General features: G+C 40.8%; 2 protein-coding genes across 3 annotated transcripts in view; both read right to left on the reverse strand.

Moving 5' to 3' along the window:
- The window catches only part of PWP2 (PWP2 small subunit processome component), a 28,427-nt gene extending 23,465 nt beyond the window's left edge, over nucleotides 1-4,962 (reverse strand). Inside the window, exons 1-5 of the mRNA XM_067545166.1 lie at nucleotides 4,850-4,962; nucleotides 4,215-4,327; nucleotides 2,974-3,068; nucleotides 2,530-2,629; nucleotides 1,458-1,601 (exon numbers count right to left, since the gene is read on the reverse strand). Of these exons, the coding sequence (XP_067401267.1) occupies nucleotides 1,458-1,601; nucleotides 2,530-2,629; nucleotides 2,974-3,068; nucleotides 4,215-4,327; nucleotides 4,850-4,867 (470 nt within the window). The 5' untranslated portion in view covers nucleotides 4,868-4,962. The remainder of the gene's footprint in view (nucleotides 1-1,457; nucleotides 1,602-2,529; nucleotides 2,630-2,973; nucleotides 3,069-4,214; nucleotides 4,328-4,849) is intronic.
- Nucleotides 4,963-5,997: 1,035 nt separating this feature from the next.
- The window catches only part of TRAPPC10 (trafficking protein particle complex subunit 10), a 92,217-nt gene continuing 76,908 nt past the window's right edge, over nucleotides 5,998-21,306 (reverse strand). The window contains exons 21-23 of one of the 2 annotated variants that reach the window (XM_067545167.1): nucleotides 11,342-11,519; nucleotides 10,301-10,495; nucleotides 5,998-9,461 (exon numbers count right to left, since the gene is read on the reverse strand). In XM_067545167.1, coding sequence (XP_067401268.1) covers nucleotides 9,223-9,461; nucleotides 10,301-10,495; nucleotides 11,342-11,519 — 612 coding nt within the window. In that variant the 3' untranslated portion in view covers nucleotides 5,998-9,222. The remainder of the gene's footprint in view (nucleotides 9,462-10,300; nucleotides 10,496-11,341; nucleotides 11,520-21,306) is intronic. The other variant, XM_067545168.1, reaches the window with a different exon arrangement.

Consider the following 21,306-nt stretch of genomic DNA (forward strand, 5'->3'; position numbering starts at 1 on the left):
TAGTTCAACTGGAATAGATGGAGATTAATATGAAAATTGAAAGATGAATAAGGAACTGGTTAAAGGGGAGACTAAAATGGGTCAAAATGAAATGTGGACTGTCAGGCTAGAGGGAGGTTACTAGTGGAGTTCCTCAGGGACTGGTCTTGGGACCAATCTTATTTAACCTTTTTATTACTGACCTTGGCACAAAAAGTGGGAGTGTGCTAATAAAGTTTGCAGATGACATAAAGTTGGGAGGTATTGCCAGTACAGACGACTGGGATATCATACAAGAAGATCTGGGTGACCTTGTAAACTGGAGTAATAGAAATAGGATGAAATGTAATAGTGGAAAGTGCAAGGTCATGCATTTAGGGACTAATAAGAAATTTTGCTATAAGCTGGGAACACGTCACTTGTAAGTGACAGAGAAGGACCTGGGCGTATTGGTTGATCACAGGATGACTATGAGCCACCAATGTGACGTGGCCATGAAAAAAAGCTAATGTGGTCCTAGGATGCATCAAGGGAGGTATTTTCAGTAGAAATAGGAGGTGTTAGTACCGTTACACAAGGCACTAGTGAGACCTCATCTGGAATACTGTGTGCAGTTCTGGTCCCCCATGTTGAAGAAACATGAATTCAAATTGAAACCAGATACAGAGAAGGCCTACTAGGATGATCCAAGAAATGGAAAATCTGCCTTATGAGAGGAGACTCAAAGAACTTGGCTTGTTTAGCCTAACCAAAAGAAGGCTGAGGGATGATATTATTGCTCTCCATAAATACATGAGAGGGATAAATACCAGGGAGGGAGATGAATTATTTAAGTTCAGCGCCAATGTGGACACAAGAACAAATGGATATAAAGTGGCCATCAGGAAGTTTAGACTTGAAATTAGATGAAGTTTTCTAACCATTAGAGGAGTGAAGTTCTGGAACAGTCTTCCTAGGTGAGCAGGGAGGCAAAAAACCAAGCTGGCTTCAAGACTGAATTTGATAAATTTATGGAGGGGATGGTATGATGGGACAGCCTAATTTGGCAATTAACTGATCTTTGACTAATAGCAATAAATATTCCCAATGGCCTGTGATGGGATGTTAGATGGGGTGGGTTCTGAGTTACTACAGAATTCTTTCCCAGTTGTCTGGTTGGTGAGTCTTGCCCACATGCTCAGGATTTAGCTGATAACCATATTTGGGGTCAGGAAGGAATTTTCCCGCAGTGCAGATTGGCAGAGGCTCTGGGGGGTTTTCGCCTTCCTCTACAGCATGGGGCACAGGTCACTTGCTGGTGGATTCTCAAGTCTTTAAACCATGATTTGAGCACTTCAATAATTTTGTTATAGGTTAAGGGTCTATTACAAGAGAAGGTGGATGAGGTTCTGTTGCCTGCATTGCACAGGAGGTCAGACTAGATGATCATAATGGTCCCTTTTTACCTTAAAATCTATGAGACTTTTGTAATTACTTACTTGGAATCATCAGTCCAGTCAATGCATGTTGTTTCATCATACGGACCATAGTAAGTTTTGTCCAGGACAAAGGCATTAAATTCTCGCTTCTTCCCAGGAGCATGGTACATAAGAGCAAGATTGTCCTTTGTGATCACAAATTTCCTATCACAAAGAAAATTGAGAGCAAAATTACACACAAAACTGCAGGAGCCATGAGTCCTTCAGTGCCAGAATCAAAACTAATACAACAAAACAAAGTAATATTAGAAAGAGGTATTTCTTGTGTGATGAAAGGATATATATATATATATATATATATATATATATGTACTATTGGTCTGCTGGTAAAATAAAAACAAAGTCCTGGCATATAAAATACATTACCTGCGTCTACGGTACCTGACACTCCAGTGAGTGTGTGCATATATATATATATATATATATATATATATATATATATATATATATATATATATATAGTTTGTGAGACTCCCAGAAAGAAAAAGGTCTTCATTAAAATCAAGGAAGGTTGCTCAAGGAAAACGACCCCCCCCCCCCCCCCAAACATACTCTTAAAAGCAAGGAAATGTCCATAGTTAAGATATCCTTTTTCAACATATCTTAATGCCCACCTTTTGACCACTTTCATGGACAGACTTTGCCCCTCTATAAATAAGTTCCATACACCTCCAACATCACTCAAGATCCTACAGTACAAAACCTTGACTCCAACTTCTGCAGCATCAAAATGTGCATCTCTTAGGTGCCTGTGCACCAATGAACTTTAATTTTCCCATTGGGAAGCACATTATGAAGTCAGAGTAAAGTTTCTAAAATAATCCCCTACCACAGGGAATGAGTATCCTGAAAAAGAGTAAGGGTGGGAAGCTATCTCCTTCCCTCCTCCTCCAACCCCCACACTCCAGTCCACAAAAACTGGTCCTGTTTAAATATTCATTAATTACTTCCCTCACCCCCTCCAACACCATGGATTAATAAATTTTATTCCATGACTGGCCCAACTGTTTTAATTAATTACAGCGTTCATTACATACAGTTTAAAGCTTTTGTGTTTTAAGTTCCTGTTTACCTGCCATCTGGGGAAAAGGAGACACTATGCACTGGCTTCTGAAAATGGAACTGATGTATTACAGATTTACTGATCAAACTGACAAGCAAGGCAGCTCCCTCTGTAAGGAAAGAAAGGGATCACTGAAATAGTTCAACACTGAAGAAACTACAGGTCCACAAATTTAATTTTTTTTAAGTTAGCCATTTTTGGGAGGCTTTTCAATTTAGCACCATTTAAAAATATTAAAATAATAAATCTGAACAAAATCAAAGAAGCCACATTCTGGTTCAACAACTTTGAAAATTCTGAGGAAGAAAAGTGTGTCTTTAGAATTTATTTTTAGTCATACGTGGCTACTTATGGGTAAATATTTTCATGTTTGATAAGACGGACTTTCTTCTGCAAACTGTAGTTCTCTGACACACCTTTAGGAACAAATAAAACCACCCCAGCCCCAAATACCTTCATCAACTAATATGGCAAGATTTCCATCTGGAGAGAGTCCCACACATGTGACATTGTGCCGGGTTGCCAACGGTAATGTTTCTGACTTATTACTGCATGAAAGAAAACCAATAAAACAACATTAACCACAATGATGTAATAGTGATCTAAGAACTTAGTAATACACTAATGCTTTTCATTTTCAAAGGACTAGGACTTGATTTCTAGTGCAGGGTCAGCATGGGCTGGGAGTGTTGTGGAAACTGGGTGCATAAACCCTGAGATTACTTCACATTGCTCAGCAGTAACCCCTATAAATGAAAAAGAAGTGGTGCTGACTCCTGGAATGCAGTCTCATCTTCAGCAGAATGAGGACCAACCATAATGCAGACCTTTAAATATAGGAAGGAAGGTTAAAAGTAGAGATCAGGGACACAAAGACTCCTCCTTCCCACAGGGCAAAACAAAAACAAAAAACCCCAAAACCACACAACAGTACTGCACGGGGGTACCATACCATATCAAATGTATACTGATATCATTTACCTTCTTTACTCGTTTTAAAATACTTTCATTTGTACAGCTACTTTTTTCATTGATCCATGCACCTGAAATCTGCATTCTCTGACACTGCCTGGCAGGTATTGTGATGGGGCTTGGGAAGTTGGAGGGGATGGTGCTTTTTATTCCAAATATCTTTGTATCAGGCAGATTGTTCCCCTCCTTCTCACCATTTGAGAAGCGTTCTATACACACTTTTAGGTTGGAAACCTGAAGTGCCTGCACACTAAGCAAAATCTTCTGTCTCCTTGCCACATGTTAATTTTGTTCTGTTCAGGTTCTCATGCTATCATCTATTGAGCGCCTTATACAGCCCTCATGACTACATTATCTATGTGCCTCTCAGTCTTTAATAGACCTTATCGCTACACTTTCACTAGGAAACAAGGAAAATTCCTGTTTTACAGAGGCACAGGGTTGATTTAATGACTTGCCCAATGAAGCCGGAGAATAGTTGAGCCAAGAATTGAACCCAGATCTCAGTCCAGTACCCTGCCCACTAGACTAGAACTTTCCTACTATTTATCTAATGCCCATTGCTATAGTCGTATCCAAACACTTCATTATCCAGCATCACCAGTCCTAGTTCTGAGACAGCCTTTCAGAAGCTAAAACGAAGCTGTGCGGTTTATACATAATGCAGTCAGACCATCGCACCAGTTAGCAGGAGAGGCACCACACAAGCCCAGGTCACTTACTTTTTCAGGTCAAAGACGGTGACTCTGTTCCCGACAGGGCTGATGACGCAGTTACCGTCTGGGGTGAAATGCAGGTTCCCACGCCGATAAACCGTGCCCAGCAAGTTAGAGAACTTGGGAAAGAAAGGAGAGGGCGCTCTTACTGGGGCTCAAGAGGAAGGGGCATCTCTGGGGACGGGATGCTGGAGGATCAGGGTGGGGTGGTCACAATCCCCTGGGGCAGGGTCCAGAGCCCTGAAGAGGGCACAGTGAGGAAGTGCTTGGAGTAGGATGTGGGAGGGAGAGCTTGGGGCAGTCCAGGGGACACAGGGCAGAATATATTGGGGGGGGGGGGGGAGGAGCCGTATAGAGGGATCCATGCAACATGGAAGGGTTGTTCCCAGGGACGCGGGCTGGGGAAGGGGCCAGAGGGGAGCTGCAGGCGCTACAGGAGGCACAGGCTGGGGATGCGGGCGGGGCGGGGCGCCCAGGGTGGGAGACGTGCAGCGGGGTCCATGGGAACGCCCCAGGGACTCGGGGCCGGGCCCAGGCGATGTGTGGCGGGGGGGGAGGGGGCGGAGTTGCCCGGGGGTGGGGGTCGAGCTGTGGCTGGCACTGGCTGTGGCGCGCGCACCGCCGCTCCCCCCCCCCCTTACCCTGTAAGCGAACTTCATCCCTGCGGCGCGGGTCTCGCGCTGGCACCAGCTGACTGAGCCCTGTCTCCCGGCACGTGGAGAGCGCGTGCACCCGTCCCGGCTCCGACTCTCTCTAGACCCAACCAGCACAGCGGTTGCGCGCGCCCGGGCTCCACCCCCTCCGGCCCGCGCGGCCTCACTCACTTCACTTCCGGGTCACTGACTCACAGAGAGGCGGCCATCCCCACCAGCACCCCCTGGCGTCCGGGAGGGGAAAGTCACTACAGCTCCGGTGAGCGGCACTGCGCATGCGCTCCCTGGCAGTGACTGCGCGGGTCTTTTGAAGGCGTAAAAACCCTGTTGGAGCTGGAGGGGGGGAGGGGGCGGTGCAAAGTGGGCTCTATGCGCACGCAGGGCTTTAGGGACTCTCCGATGCAATCTCAGCACCATCATACCAAGGCAGCCTAATCTCTTTCAAGGGGGTTACTGGCACGTGGATTTGCATGTGCAGTTACTCTCGGTCAGGGGCATAGATCAGACAATGGAGTGGGACATGTCGCTGCCACGCCTCTCTCTCCCCCCCCCCCCATGAGAGGGGTTTGCTTAGCCTGGCCCCAGCCCCTATCTAGACTAGGAAAATAGATCAACTTTAAAAGTAAGTTGACATTTTTGAAGACAGTTCAGATCTGACCCAAGCCCAAACGAAGGCAATGCCGTCACCCTCAGAGAGTTCAAATTATGCAACAGAAAAGGACTACACATCAATGCACCAAGAGCAAGAGTAAAAAATTTCCCTGACAATCTGCTCTCAATATTCATAGCAAAGAAATACAGTGTAGGGCTTATCCCTTGACTTGAATGGCGTTGATGTGAAGATGCTGTTCTCCAAATCTATGATAGAGAACAACAGCACCTTAGGGAAAATAACTCTACTTCAGTAAAACACACTGGCATTCTCAGGAAGCAGGCAGGTGCTTGATCAGCACTGATGCATCCCAGCTGAGCTCTCCAGAATCCTGGGGCACTAATGGCAAGAGATTTCAGTCCCACGCTCCCTCCTGGTTGAAAAGTGATTTGAAGTAAAAGCACATTCAAACTTATGCTTAAAGGAAAAATATTAATCAACTTCAGCCCAGAGAAAAAAGTTTACTACTATTTCCATTCAAAATGTAAACAGAATTAGAATCACTTTGCTATTTATTTAAAAGTGCAAAACTGAGAAATCACAACAGAGAAACTGGATTTCTTTTTAAAACATGTATATTTTTAGAATTATAATGCTTACATTTTCATTAAACAATCTTAATACAATTTGTGTTTAGTCTAACAATATATATTACAGAACAATGTGAAAAATGATTTAATAGTAAACCAAGAAAATGGAATTAATCATAATACCTGCAGTGTCAAAGTCACTAACTTGTCACCTTTTCCAGTCAAAGAATCCCAGCAGCCATCCGTACTAAATGATGCTTTGGGTTTTATCTGCATTAAAATACTCTAAGTAGAGATTCCACAAAGAAAGGGCATTCCTTCACAGAAAGAAGATGGAATAAAGATAAGGCTTTGTACTAGCACATCTAATTATATTTTAGCAATCATGGTCTAAGTAAAATAGTTGGATTAATACAGGATGTTTACTCATTCTCCAATTTCTTTTCCATTGCCTTTCAAAGAGAATTGTTTTTAAACTCAGGTTATGTGAAAGCAAGTAGAGATAAAACCAAAGAAAAAAATGAGAAATAGTTTATCAGGAGATCCTATCCTCATCATTTTCTCTTTTATATGTTTATTTTTATTGACAAATATTTAGTCTGGGATAGTTTTTCTGTTTGGAGTGCCTTGACAATGGGACCTTACACAACTGCAGGTAGAAAGTCACAATCTCACGTTAAGTGCAACAATTTCCATATTAGCAGGAGGAAATAACCAAGGAGAGTTATAATCTTTCCAGTCACATTTAAAACTGTGACATTCACAAAAATTATACCTCCTTTTTTTTTTTAAACCATTTGATAGTATTTACAAAGTTTGACAGATAACTGTATATAGCTAAATTCTTTATCTTCAGTTATACATTTTAACTCTGCTTCACAATTATTCTACATCTGCAAATTTTCCTAAACAGAAAACCAATCTACTTCATCCATCCTATATGCAGAAGTCTTGCCTCTACGTAGTAATAAGCCTTTTAGACTAAGCCTTTGTTGTAGTTTTTGTGAGAAAGTTGGTTGTTTAGATGTCAGATTTATATTGAAACATTTTCCTGTTCTAAAGCCAGGGCAGAGAAAATACAAACCACTTAAATGCAAATAAAACAGCTCTTTTATCTGGGAACAATTAGAAACCAAGTAGTTTACATTATCTGAATGCACTTTTAAACTCCAACAGTCATTCTTGCTTCAGTTGGCAACCCACAATTTAGGTTGATTTTGTAGTGTAGGGGAGATGCTAGTGTATACAGACTGTATAACCTACTCTTTTCCCTCGGTGAGAAGCAAAAATTAGGACAGTTGACTGTTCACTCAGGTTGTTTTTGTTGGTCCCTCATCCATGTATTTTTTATTCTTAAATATGCAACAAATAGACTGTAGCTACTCAGAAAACAATAGAAGTTCATGATGCTAAAGAAAGGAAAAATCAGCAAAGCAACTACTATTTTAAGGTTCTAGTTCAGACAGCAAATTGACTATTAATTTTAAATTCCATACATTGTAGATCAAATATTTTTGGCAGACTTATGGGAAACTTAAGTATTCACCTTTTCCCATGTAAAACCCCCCAAGAAACTGATGATTATCATCATCCAAGTCTGAGTGAATTTTAAAGCTTAAGAAAAGGAGTCAAGACCAAGTAAAAAGCCCCTGAACATTGCAAAACAAAAAAAACAAAAAATCAGGCTGAAGATACTTTAAATATTAGGATTTTTTCTTTGTTCTGTGTTCCTCTATACTTAGCAGTATTAAGAACTTATGGAAACAACTGCAGAGGATTCTTGTTATTCCTTTAAGGCTTGCATTGTTCAGGTTTTTCACTAAGAGGCCACATATCCGCTGGAATTATCTATCAGTTCACACTGATTTTTTTTTCCTCCCAACCAAAGACTTTACCAGTGAATTTCAGCGAAATACATATATACAAAAATACAGAGCTTTTGAGAACTGGAAAAGGTTTAAAACACTACACTTATTTACAAGCTGTGACTTTCACACCAATAAAAACACACATTTATTTTGTCCTTGATTTTTGGTGCAACTTATACACAGACATATCAGTTAGTTTGGACTTTTTTTTTTTTTTAAATAATCAACCATATGTACAATAAAATTTACAACTGAAAAATAATCAGTTTGTATGGTATGACTGCAATTTGCTGGACCAGAAGAGATTCAGTTCTAGGATCTCAATCCTTCCCCATAATGAGACTGGAAAGAATCAGGTAATCTTTACTTTAAATTACATTATTTACTTTTGGAAAACTAGGATTAAGGTGCAAAAATATATATGGCTCTGGAGTCCATAACAGTAAACACTAAATAGGGTCAAGGAGTCAAAAGGAAACCGGCTTTGGTTTTAAAAAAAAATACCTAGTATTTAATAAAAAGTTCCCTATTTGATCTGATGCCACCTGCTTCTCTTTACTTAAATATCTCTGGGGAAAAAAGATGGTCCCCATGGACTTTCATTTTTAACTTAATTATTGCCAGCTACCCTACTGTTCATATCAAGGGCCAAGCCTTTTAAAAGGTATGACTTAAATGAATGTCTTGGTATGTAGTATGATTTAAAAGGATTTATATGGGTAAATAATTCATATGTCCCAAGGCACAGAAGAAGTTAAGCAAGTCTTCAGGAAAAATATATATATTTTTAAAATCTTCTAGATGCTGTGGGATTCAGAATCACTCACCCTATTCTTTAGAGGTCTGGAAAGCTATCCTGGTCCAGGAAACTAGACAGTCGTGTGACTAGAAAGGCACACATTTGAGTCATTAACAGCCACATTGCAAGGCTTACTGTATGTCAACCTGAAACACTTTTGTGAACAGAAATCTGACTACTTTAAAAGAAAACAGCAGATCTGGAAGCTGCTCCAGTTACATAAATAACAGACCAAATGCAGCAAGCATCTTGACTTTACCAGCAGGATGTGATTGAAGGGAAAAACAAAAAATCCATTTTACACAAAACATACTAAAGTAGCAATATAAACTAGTTGACAAGCTCCACTGTACATTTAAATTGATAAAATTGTCTGATGCTTCCATGGCCAGTCAGCGTTGTTGCCAGGTTTAAGTCAGAATGTTACAATGAAGAATAATCAGGTTATGATCTATTAAAGTGCATTCATATCAAGTCTCTAATGGTTTTTGTTTTCCGTGTTTATTGAGTTATCATGTGATATTGACTTCCAGAACATGGTCATCCTTGCTGGGAATGACAAAGATTTGCATGCCCGTGCTCGAATTGAAGACCTGACCAGGTGAAAAGGATTGTAAACGGGGCATTGGCAGACCTTTATGTTCCCCGCTGGCTGCCGAATGTAAGCTGCCTCTACTCTTTATGCTACTGTTGTCAGCCTGATCATCTATATTCTTGTCCACAGATAGGTTATCATTTTCAATCCAACTGTCTGTTAAAAAAACAAACACAATCATTCTAGGAAATGAATGAATAAAAATAGCTTTAAATTAAAACTCTGTAGTTTGACTGCATTGCAGCACTAGAATTACACTCATTGGTGAGGATGAAATAAAGACTTCACCACCTTAGCAACAATCATGACCATTTGCCACCCTCTCTGGCCGTGCAGGCTATATATATATTTTTTTTATTTTAAGTTTTTCACTATTGCCAGCCCTGATGAAGCTTCACTATTGTTCCAGAAAGCCGTTGTGCTTTACCCAAAGTTCTGCTCTGAGCTGGTCTACGTGCCAGGGACTGCCAGTAACTTGTCTATTCCAATGCTCCCACCACTGGCAGAATTTTCAGAAGACTAATTCAGATTAGACAGAGTGACTAAGTGTTTTCCATGTGCCTGTAGTCTGTTTGCAATCCAACACCATCATAGGAGTTCAACATGCAAGAACTATCGTCAAACGCATCATCATTACAAATTAACTCCATGATAGTTAGCTTCTAAAACATTGAACAACCTTAAAGGTTACATAAAATTAAAACAAAGTCTTGCCTAGTTACTGTTCCTCATTACAGACCAAAGCTGCAGACTCAGAATTTCAGATTTAAAAGTGAAAGATTATTTCACTCATTAAAACAATGTAATTTTGAAAATTACAAAACAGCTGTCAATGAAAAGTAACAAAAACAATTAATCTGGAACAGAATTATATTAAGAATGGATTTCATTGCTTTGAGCTCTGTTTTTCTTTAAAAACAGGAAAGCCAAAGAAACAGAGTGCCATTTCTATAAAACCAGGTTTTTATGTGGCCACATAATCTAGACAGCCTTACCGGCATCAAGTTGCATGGAGTGAGCAGAATGATGAGGGAGGTATTTAAATAGCCTGACATCAGGAAAGGGGAGGTATCCAGCAAAGAGTGGCATCACTTCCATGTGCACTTTGTGAGTTGCTCGAGCTGCTACAGGCATAGATACTACCCCTGAGCTTTTTCCACAGACTGCCCAGTTGCTACTGTTGTCAACAACTGAAAAAAGGAGAGAGAAAATGCTATGAAATGAAAAGATTTCTGGAAAAAAAAATAGATATGCTCCTTTCACATACAACGCATTTTTTTGTTTTGCAGCAGTGCCTGGAGACCCCATGGCCCTATTGTGCCAACGACAATACTAAGTAATATAGTCCAACCAAAAAGAACTTGCAATTTAAATAGACCAGACATAGACAGGGTAGGGGAAAGGGATATCACATACAGGCAGAGTGATCATTCACCAAGGTCATATTATTTCTATGATTTTTGCTTTTGTTTCAGGTTTCCGCCCATCCCAAAACATGGCAGACTTTTGTTTGGTTTACTTTATTTTTATATACATTAAATGTATGATAGGTCAGGGAAGGAAGGAAAGGAGAAGACCATGGGGACAGTTAGTGTGAGCTGAAGTGAAGAGCTCACAAGGGGTGAGCTGCAGTCACCTCAGCAGAAGAGAGCATTCAGAGTATTAACTTTTGTATAGGTCAGGGAAGGAAGGAAAGTAGAAGTGCATGGAGACGGAGTGAGACTGAAGCAAGGAGATTGTAATGGGACAGCTTTAAATGTCTATTCCCTAGGTTGTTGCCTACTGAAGGCTCAAGCAAATATCTGCCCGTTTTGAAACAATTTTTGAAAAGCAACTTATGTTCTATTCTAATCTATTCTTGTCTTTATTTTAAGACAGTTAGAAACAAACGTTTCAATATCCAACCTTGTCTACAAGACAGCACTATGATCATTAGAAAATTTGGCAGAAATTAGTATCAAGACAGAAGCAAAACCAATAATGAGAATTGCATTAATTTCTCAAAAACTATAGGAGAAAAAAATCATTATCCCTACCTTCATACATAAGTTTCGTTGTGCAGTATCCATCTGATTCTGTTAATGCTTCATCTTTATCCAAATCTAAGAGGTCAGAAAGTCGTGTGATTGACACCTCCAAAGAGCAGAGTGAGCCTGTTTTACAATACTCCGCCCCCAATGGGGGAAAAATCTGAGCTTTCACAGTATACAATGTCTGGCAAGAGGAAAAATTAGTGATTAGTAATTAGTGATTAGTAAAGAATCAATTCTACAAAAAAAATTTTTTTCTTTAACTAATTCAAACTGACTATACAAGCTCATACTTAACTTCCATGTCACATTACAACCTGTATTACAAGACTAAGGGCTTGTCTTCACGTGCAACATTGTAGCATTTTAATGAATACACTACTATGCCAATGGGAGAGCTTCTGCTGTTGGCGTAGTTAATCCATCTCCCGAGAGGCAGTAATTATGTCAGTGGCATAGCACTACCTACAGGGGAGGTTTGGTCAGTATAACGGTCACTTGGGTGTGGATTTATTAAATGTCTGTATCACAGACCTGGCCTCAGTTACAAGTAGTGATCATTTGTTATATTACTAATTTTAGAACAATACATGAAGAAAAAAGGAATTTCTCCATTCTTGCTGTCAAGATCTTCGAATAATCCAAACATATTCAAAGAGGCAATAATAAGTTAATTACTACAAAACTGATGGTACCTAAAAGTTTAATAGAAATATACTGTTATGGTTATTACAATTTCTAGAGAACTAACTTTAAATTCAAAGTAACAGAAGAGGGTTGGGCTGATCCAAGAAAGCGGTGAAGGCTAGTTACATCTGAAAGTGGGCTGGCAACATACACACCCCTAAAAGCGTTGCTTAAAGCCAGTTTACAGAAGCAGGTAAAGAACTTAATGTAACATTCAAAGAGTCAGCAATGCCTTCTTCACTGGTCAAAACCCAAGAAACATTCACAAGGAGGATGTGACAGTTTTGCTCAATGAGCAAGGAGAGGCCAACACATGGTTCAGAATTGAGACTCCGGGTTAAAGGACTGCTGCTGCCAATACTATTTAACTGCGTTATATATCCAGTCAAGCTTTCTAATTGAAGAAGAAGGCAATGAATTTGTACTGTGAAAAGAGGAAGCATTTAAGATAAAAGCCAAAAGAAACCGTAACTATTCCATCAGAAGAACTCACAAGCTCAGTCACAAGAAACAAATTAAATTTTTTCCAAACACTTTACTTCAAATAGCAAGTCAAAAAGAATTTTTAACTATGGCATTTTGATTGATCCAGGACTCCTCAAGACAGCAGGGAGAAGGCAGCTCAGAATAGTTTTCTCAGTCTAATAGCCTTGGTGAGATGAAGCCATTGTGTAGGGCAGGAGGAAAGGAGAAACAAAATTTGAATTCTTCACAAAAGATATGTTAATGATAGCTAAATGATTTCATTTTTCATCTTTGTGGCTCATCATCATCTCATCTTCCTGAGCTGTGAAATGCATGTTGACATATTTTATGTGTCTTTTAAAAAGTTGTAACAGAAAAAATGGTCCCTTACCTGTTCTGTAACTGTTGTGCTTTGATACATGTTACACACATCTATTCCATTTCAGATGTTTGCACACCCAGTGCACCGAAGCCAGAGATTCCCCCCTCCCGAGTAGTACCCGTTGGGGCAGTGCACGTACCCATTGCATGTTTGTGCTGCCAACCAAAGGGCAGAACTACTCCAACCATCCCTAAGTTCCTTCAAACCAAAATCCAGAATGCTTAGACTCCAGAGTAGAGGGGAAAAAGGGTGAGTCTTCAAATGGACACATACAACACATCAGTTACAGAACAGGTTAGTAACAAGTTTATTCTTCAAGTGATTGCACGTATCAATTCCTCTTCAGGTCACAGAAGCAGTTCAGAATGGAGTAGGGTTTCAGAGTCTACCTTAACAACAATAGCAACATAGCTCTTCCAGATCTACATAATAATGGCCATACTAGGTCAGACCAATGGTCCATCTAACCCAATATCCTATCTTCTGACAGTAACCAATGCCAGTTTCTTCAAAGGGAATGAACAGAACAGGTAATCATCAAGTGATCTATCCTCTGTCTCCCATTCCCAGCGTCTGGCAAACAGATGCTAGAGACACTTCAGAGCAGTTTTGCATCCCTGCCCATCCTGGCTAATAGCCATTGATGGACCTATCCTCCATGAACATATCTAGTTCTTTTTTGAATCCTATTATAGTCTTGGCCTTCACAACCACCTCTGGCAAAGAGTTCCACAGGTTGACTGTGTGTTATGTGAAGAAATACTTCCTTTTATTAGTTTTAAACCTGCTGCCTAGTAATTTAATTTGGTGACCCGTAGTTCTTCTGTCATGAGGAATAATTAACACTTCCTTATTTACTTTCTCCCCACAAGTCATGATTTTATAGACCTGTCCTATCCCACCCTTATTCATCTCTTTGCCAAGCTGAAAAGTCCCAGTCTTATTAATCTTTCCTCATATGGAAGCTGTTCCATACCCCCAATCATTTTTGCTGCCCTTTTCTGTACCTCTTCCAATTCCAATATATCTTTTTGAGATGGGATGACCTGACCTGCATGCAGTATTCAAGATGTGTGCATACTATAGATTTATAAAGAGGCAATATGATTTTTTCTGTCTTATATATCCCTTTCCTAATGATTCCCAATGTTCTGTTAGCTTTTTTGACTGCTGCTGCACATTGAGTGGATGTTTTCAGAGAACTATCCACAATGACTCCAAGATCTCTTTCTTGAGTAGTGACAGCTAATTTAGACCGCATCATTTGATATGTATAGTTGGTATTAATATATTTTCCAATGTGCATTCCTTTACATTTATCAACACTGAATTTCATCTGCCATTTTGTTGCCCAGTCACCCAGTTTTGTGAGATCCCTTTGTAACTCTTCACAGTCTGCTTTGGAGTTAACTAACTTGAGTAGTTTTGTATCATCTGCAAATTTTGCCATCTCTCTGCTTACCCCTTTTCCCAGATCATTTATGGATATGTTGAACAGTACTGGTCCCAGTACAGACCCTTTGGGGACACCACTATTTAACTCTCTTCATTCTGAAAACTGACCATTTATTCCTACCCTTTGTTCCTATCTTTTAACCAGTTACTGATCCAGGAGAGAGCATTCTCTCTTATCCCATATGTGCTTATTTTGCTTAAGGGCCTTTGGTGAGGGACTTTGTCAAAGGCTTTCTGAATATCTAAGTACACTGTATCCACTGGATCACCCATGTCCACATGCTTGTTGACCCTCTCAAAGAATTCTAGTAGATTGGTGAGGCATGATTTCCCTTTACAAAAACTATGTTGACTCGTCCCCAACAAATCATGTTCATAGATGTGCCTGATAATTCTGTTCTTTACTATAGTTTTAACCAATCTGCCTGGTACTGAAGTTAGATTTACCAGCCTGTAACTGCCAGGACTGCCTCTGGAGCCTTTTTAAAAAAATTGGTGTCACATTAGCTATCCTCCAGGCATCTGGTACAGAAGCTGATTTAAATGATAGGTTACATTCCACAGTTAGTAGTTCTGCAATTTCACATCTGAGTTCTTTTAGAACTTTTGGGTGAATACCATCTGGTTTTGGTGACTTACTATTTAATTTATCAATTTGTTCCAAAACCTCTTCTAATGACACCTCAATTTGGGACAGTTCCTCGGATCTGTCATCTAAAAAGAATGGCTCTAGTTTGGGATTCTCCCTCACATCCTTAGCTGTGAAGACTGATGCAAATAATTCATTTCACAATGGCCTTCCCTTGAGTGCTCTCAATCGTCCAGTGGCCCCACTACTTCTTTAGCAGGCTTCTTGCTTCTGATGTACTTAAATGTTTTACTGTTAGTTTTTGAGTCTTTGGCTAGCTGTTCTTCAAATTCTTTTTTGGCCTTTAATTATATTTTTACACTTCACTTGACAGTTTATGCTCCTTTCTATTTTCCTCAATAGGATTTAACTTCTACTTTTTAAAGGATGCCTTTTTGCCTCTAACTGCTTCTTTTACTTTGTTGTTTAGCTACAGTGGCATTTGTTTGGTCCTCTTACCATGTTTTTTAATTTGGGGTTTACATTTAAATTGAGCATCTATTATGGTGTCTTTAAAAAATTTCCATGCACCTTGCAGGGATTTCACTTTTGACATTGTACCTTTTAATTTCTGTTTAACTAACTTCCTCATTTTTGTGTAGTGCCCCTATCTGAAATTAAATGCTACTGTGGTGGGCTGCTTTGGTGCCCCCTACCTCCAATGTTAAATTTTATTATGTTATGGTCACTATTACCAAGTGGTTCAGCTACATTCACCTCTTGGACCAGATCCTGTGCTCCACTTAGGACTAAATCAAGAATTGCCTCTCCTCTTGTGGGTTCCAGGACTAGCTGCTCCAATAAGCAGTCATTTAAGGTGTCAAGAAACTTTATTTCTGCATCTCATCCTGCGAAGACATGTACCCAGTCAATATGGGGATAGTTGAAATCCCCCATTATTGAGTTTTTTATTTTTATAGCCTCTCTATTCTCCCTGAGCATTTCACAGTCACTATCACCATTCTGGTCAGGTGTTTGACAGTATAGCCCTACTGCTGTATTCTTATTATTCAAGTATGGAATTACTATCCATAACAAACATTCTACCTCTGCATCTGACGAAGTGAGCGGAGTCTCACGAGAGCTTATGCCTACAAAAATTAAATTTGTTAGTCTTTAAAGTGCCACAGAACTCTCATTGTTTTTACTATCCATAACGATTCTATGGTACAGTTTGGTTCATTTAAGATTTTTACTTCATTTGACACTACACTTTCTTTCACATATAGTGCTACTCCCACACCAGTACAACCTATTCTGTCCTCCTGATATATTTGGTATCCTCGTATTATTGTGTCCCATAGATTATCCTCATTCCACCAAGTTTCTGTGATGCCTATTATATCAATATCCTCATTTAATACCAGGCACTCAAGTTCACCTATCTTAGTATTTAGACTTCTAGCATTTGCATATAAGCACTTTAAAAAATTGTCATTTTTTAGCTATCTGCTATTAAGTGATGTAATACAATGGGACTCTCATTTGACTGTTTCTCATCAGATTCTACCCATATTATATCATCTTCCATCCTCTCCTCCTTACTAAGATAGAGAATCTCCATTAATAGATCCTCCCCTAAGGGATCTCTCTATCCAAACCATATGCTCCTCTATCTCTCGGGCTTTTCCCCAGCCCTTAGTTTAAAAACTGCTCTATAACCTTTATAATTTTATGCGTCAGCAATCCGGTTCCATTTAGGTTTAGATAGAACCCATCCTTCCTGTATAGGCTCCCCCTCCCCAAAAGGGTCCCTAGTTCCTAATACATCTAAACCCTTCCTCCCTACACCATCTCATCCACGCACTGAAACCCTGCAGTTCTGCCTGTCTAACTGGCCCTGGCATGTGGAACTGGAAGCATTTCACAGAATGCTACCTGGAGATCCTGGACTTTAACCTCTCTCCTATCCTTTTCTATGTCACTGATACCTACATTTACCACAACCCTGGCTCTTCCCCAGCAGTCTACATATGTTTGTCCAGATGATTCGAGAGATCTGCAACCTTTGTACCTGGTAGACAAGTTGCCATGCAGTTCTCCTGATCATCACAAACCCAGCTATCTATGTTTCTAATGATTGAATCCCCCATTACTATTATCTGTCTCTTCCTAATAACTGGAGTTCCCTCCCCCAGAGAAGTATCCTTAGTGCGAGAAGATACCATGACATCGTCTGGAAAGAGGGTCCCAACTCCTCCCTGAGACTGTCATCCTCCTCAATAGTACAGAAGCTATCAGACTGGGGATGGGACCATTCTACTGTGTTCTGGAAAGTCTCATCTATGTACCTCTCTGTCCCCCTTAGCTCCTCCAGTTCAGCCACTCTCCAAAGCCCATATGTGGTCTCTAAGGACCAGGAGGAGCTCCTTGCACTGAATACACACCTACGCCACCCGCCCAGAAAGCAGGTAATCATACATGCCACATTCAGTGCAATAAACTGAATATCCCCCCTGTTGCTGGACTTCTGCCTGCATTTTTTTTTTTTTATACTCCTGTAGGTCTTTCCTTTATTGTTTTCTGTTTATCAGGGGGTGTTTACTGCCTTTAAAGAATGTTAATGAAGTGTATCTAGCTGACCCATCCTCCCACTTCCCCTCTAAACTCCCGTGCAAAACTCCCAGTCACTTAGGAGCAGGCTTTTTAAACCCCTGTTCTCCCTGAGTAGCCCCACCCCTGGTTAAGGGTTGATGGGTGCTAATGGGCTTGAGGATCAAAGCCTCATTAAGAAGCTCTCAGCCTTGCCTAGCAGGCCACTAGGCTCAGCACATGGTCCCCCAAACAAACAGACCATACTGTATACTTCCGTCAAGCAGCAAGTACACCACAAACACACACACTAAAGACAACAAACTCACCCCAAGGGTCATGTAGTTGCTCCTCCTTCACCTGAAGAAATCCCTCGCAAAACTCCCCCATTAGCTGCTTCTGTTCGCTAGCTCTAACATGACTTCTTGAAGCTTGGGAGACAGCATAAAGTTTAGTAAAAGTACGTACTAATGACCAAGTTGCATCCCTGCAAGTGTCACTAAGGGGCCTCTGACACAGGAATGCAGCTAACATGCTTGTGCTCTTGGAGTTAAAACTCTCTCAGGTGGAAAAACCTTGGTAATGTCATAATAGTATGCAAGATGAGATCCAGAAGGTATTCTCTGCATAGAGAAAGTTGCCCCTTCATTGTATCAGCAAAGGAAACGAACAGCTGAGGGGACATTACTGCTTTAGTCCTGTTCAGGTAAAAGGTAAACACTCTGTGGAGCTCCGAAGTATGGAGCTTTTCTTCATCCTTATGAGACTGAGGCTTCAGAAAAAAAGTTAGGTAGATAGGAGATGTAAAAATGAACAAACAGCCCTAGGTTCAATAGATGGACCTATTAATGCGGACAAAACTACATTTAGATCTCATGGAGGTATAGGGTTCATAGATGGAAAGAGTCTATCAAACTCAATAAAAAAAATTACACTGAGTTGGAAAACCACAGATTTAATCCTCTATAGGAGGACAGAATACCACCAAGAGAACTCTCAAGGAACTGATGGAGAGCCCTTTTTTCTTTAGGTAAAGTAAGTATTCCAGAATAAGCTGAGGCGATGACTGTGTAAGGAGTACTACTCCACTGCTGGGACCAGAGAAACATCTCCATTTCATCATGTAAGTGTATCTGGTGGATGGTTTTCTACTGTTTAGAGAATGTCCTGAACCTCTAGGGAGCATGTAGTTTCCTGAATTAACTACTGAGCATCCAAACTGTCAGATAAAGGCTGTGAAGGTTGGGGAAGAGCATCTGGCCATGGTTCTGAAAAATATTTGTGTCTTGAGGGAAAGTCAAGGGATCCTGGCTGTAAAGACTCAGTAGGTTAAAAAACAATGCTGTCAAGGCCAGGCTGGAGCTATCAGGATTAGAATAGCATAATCTTGTCTGAGCTTACATAACACCTTTGGAATCAGAGGAATAGGGAAAAACATATATAGCAGCTTGTCCTTCCAAAACAGAAAGAAAGCGTGAGGGCTACATGTACACAACCAGCTAGGGGTCCCTTACTCACGTACACAGTCATGCTAGCTCTCATCGAATTAATGAGAGTATCAAGAGTGACAGCCATGATAGCACAAGTAGCAGCAGCAGAGGCACGGCTTAGCCATGCCGAGGACATACCTGTGGTGGGTACACATTCAGCACATCTTATGCTGCCGGTATCCCTGCTACCATGGATATACTGCTATTTATAGTCTCACTAGCTCAATAAGAGCTAGCATGACTATGTGTACACAAACAGGGAATCACACCCTTAGCTTGTACTATAGACATAGCTTGAGACAGAATGCGGGCTGTGACCTGTTCTAGAACCTAACAGGTAACATTTTCTGTTCAGTCACACAGTGAACAGATCTTTCTCGGGCTTTCCACAAGCTTTACAATCTCCATTTTGGACCATTTGCGATTCCTGCTAATTGTTCTGTTGAGATGATCTGCCACATGATTCTGAACACTTTGGAAGTGTGAAGCATTGAGTACAACAGCATTTTTGATGCAATATCTACCAGCCTCTTGGGCAAAGGCAATCTGTCCTGGCACTCCCTGCCTGTTCAAGAAGAACATAGCAGCAGTGTTGTGTATGAGAACTTGCACAGTGCATCCTTGGATTTGTAGAAGGAAAACAACACCAGGTGAATTATTGCTTGCATTTCTCGAACATTTATGTGTAGAGAGAATTCCTGATCTGACCAAAGTCCAAGTCTGGAGATCCCCCACGTGAGGGATAAGGCATTCATGACCAGAGTCAAGAAGAGTGGAGTCAGGGAAAGAGAGGCCCCTTTGCATACATTGGTAAGGTCCATCCACCAATCTAGAGATGACAAGAGACATTTGCAGGTATCTGAGGCAATATGTCCAGCAGGTGATGAGATGGATGGCATACAGACTTCAACACTCCTACATGCTTCTGAGGTGAAGTGTGGCATGCTGAATCACGTACCTGCATGCTGCCACATGCCCTAGAAGTCCCATCAATTCCTTACTGTTGTACAAGGATGGACCTTGAGGTCCTTGCACAGGTCCAGTACTGCTTGAAATCTGACTTGGAGTACGTATGTCCTTGATATGAGTCAAACCCTGTTCCTATAAATTTGATTCTCTATTTGGAGAGCAACACGACTGATCAACATGCCTAAGCAATGAAAGGAGGAGCAGATCTACCCTCTACCTGTTTGCCTGGATCTTCCCTGAACCAGCCAATCTAGGCATGGAAATACTCGGCCACCTGTCCTCCTGAGATGACGCAACTGCCATATACTTTGTAAAGACTCAGGCTGAAGACAGACTGAAGAGGAGGACTGCAATCATAATGAACTTTTACCACGATGAACCTTAAAAACCTCTTGTGGCCATGGTGAATGGCCACATGAAAGTAAGCGTCCTTTAAGGGTTTGTGTATACAATTAGTTTGCAGCAAGCTGGGGTGTGGGCACTAGCCAGCCACAGACTAATTGTGTGGACCCTGCTGACATGCAAAATGCTAGTGTAGACAAGCCCTAAATCATGGGCAACACACCAATTGCTGGATCTAAGCATGGAATAATACAGGCTAGAATAACCATGCAGAACTTCCATTATTATGTATTTGTTTAGGTTCCACAGAACTAGATTAGGTCTGAGGCCTCCCTTGGATTTTGGGATAACAGAGTATTGGAAATAGAATCTCTTCCCCTGATGTTGAGGAGGTGATACTTCTATGACCCCTGGTTGTACAAAAGATTGTATTTTTTGAATGAGAAGAGACTTTTGAGATTGGTCCCTGAGAAGAGACAGGGAAGGAGAATGGGGCAGTGGACAGAGAGGAACTGCAGGCATATCCCCAGTTCTATGGTGCTTAGCACCCAGTGATCGGCTGTAATAAGTGTCCACGCACCTAGCAAGTGAGATAGTCTGCTGCCCAGGGAGGAGAGGAAATATTAGACCCTGACAGGGTGGTACTCTGGCCCTGACTTCGGAGTCAAATAAGATTATTTAGATGTCACAAATTAGCTCAATAAAGTTGAAGAAAAAGGATGAGGTCTCCTTCTTTGGAACTTATGGTATGTTAATTTGCTCAGGCTGCCTTGTTGGGTAGAAAGGATGTTTCTGATGAGTCTGAAACTGCTTCCTCTAAGGAACTGGGAGGTAAAATGGCCAGAGAGACCTAAGGGTAGAGCCCTAGAATCTTTTAGGGAACACAGCACAATGTACATCTTCCCGGAAAACAAGTTACAGCCCTGACAAGGAAGATCCTCAGTCATCTGCTGGAATCCCTGATGACTGCAACTAAGAAAAGTGATACACTGTGACTGTGGATGCCACCACTCTTACCACA

This window comes from Emydura macquarii, unplaced genomic scaffold (assembly GCF_026122565.2).
Source record: "Emydura macquarii macquarii isolate MOO-44397 ecotype Brisbane River unplaced genomic scaffold, CSIRO-AGI_Emac_v2 contig_1043, whole genome shotgun sequence".
Classification (NCBI taxonomy): domain Eukaryota; kingdom Metazoa; phylum Chordata; order Testudines; family Chelidae; genus Emydura; species Emydura macquarii.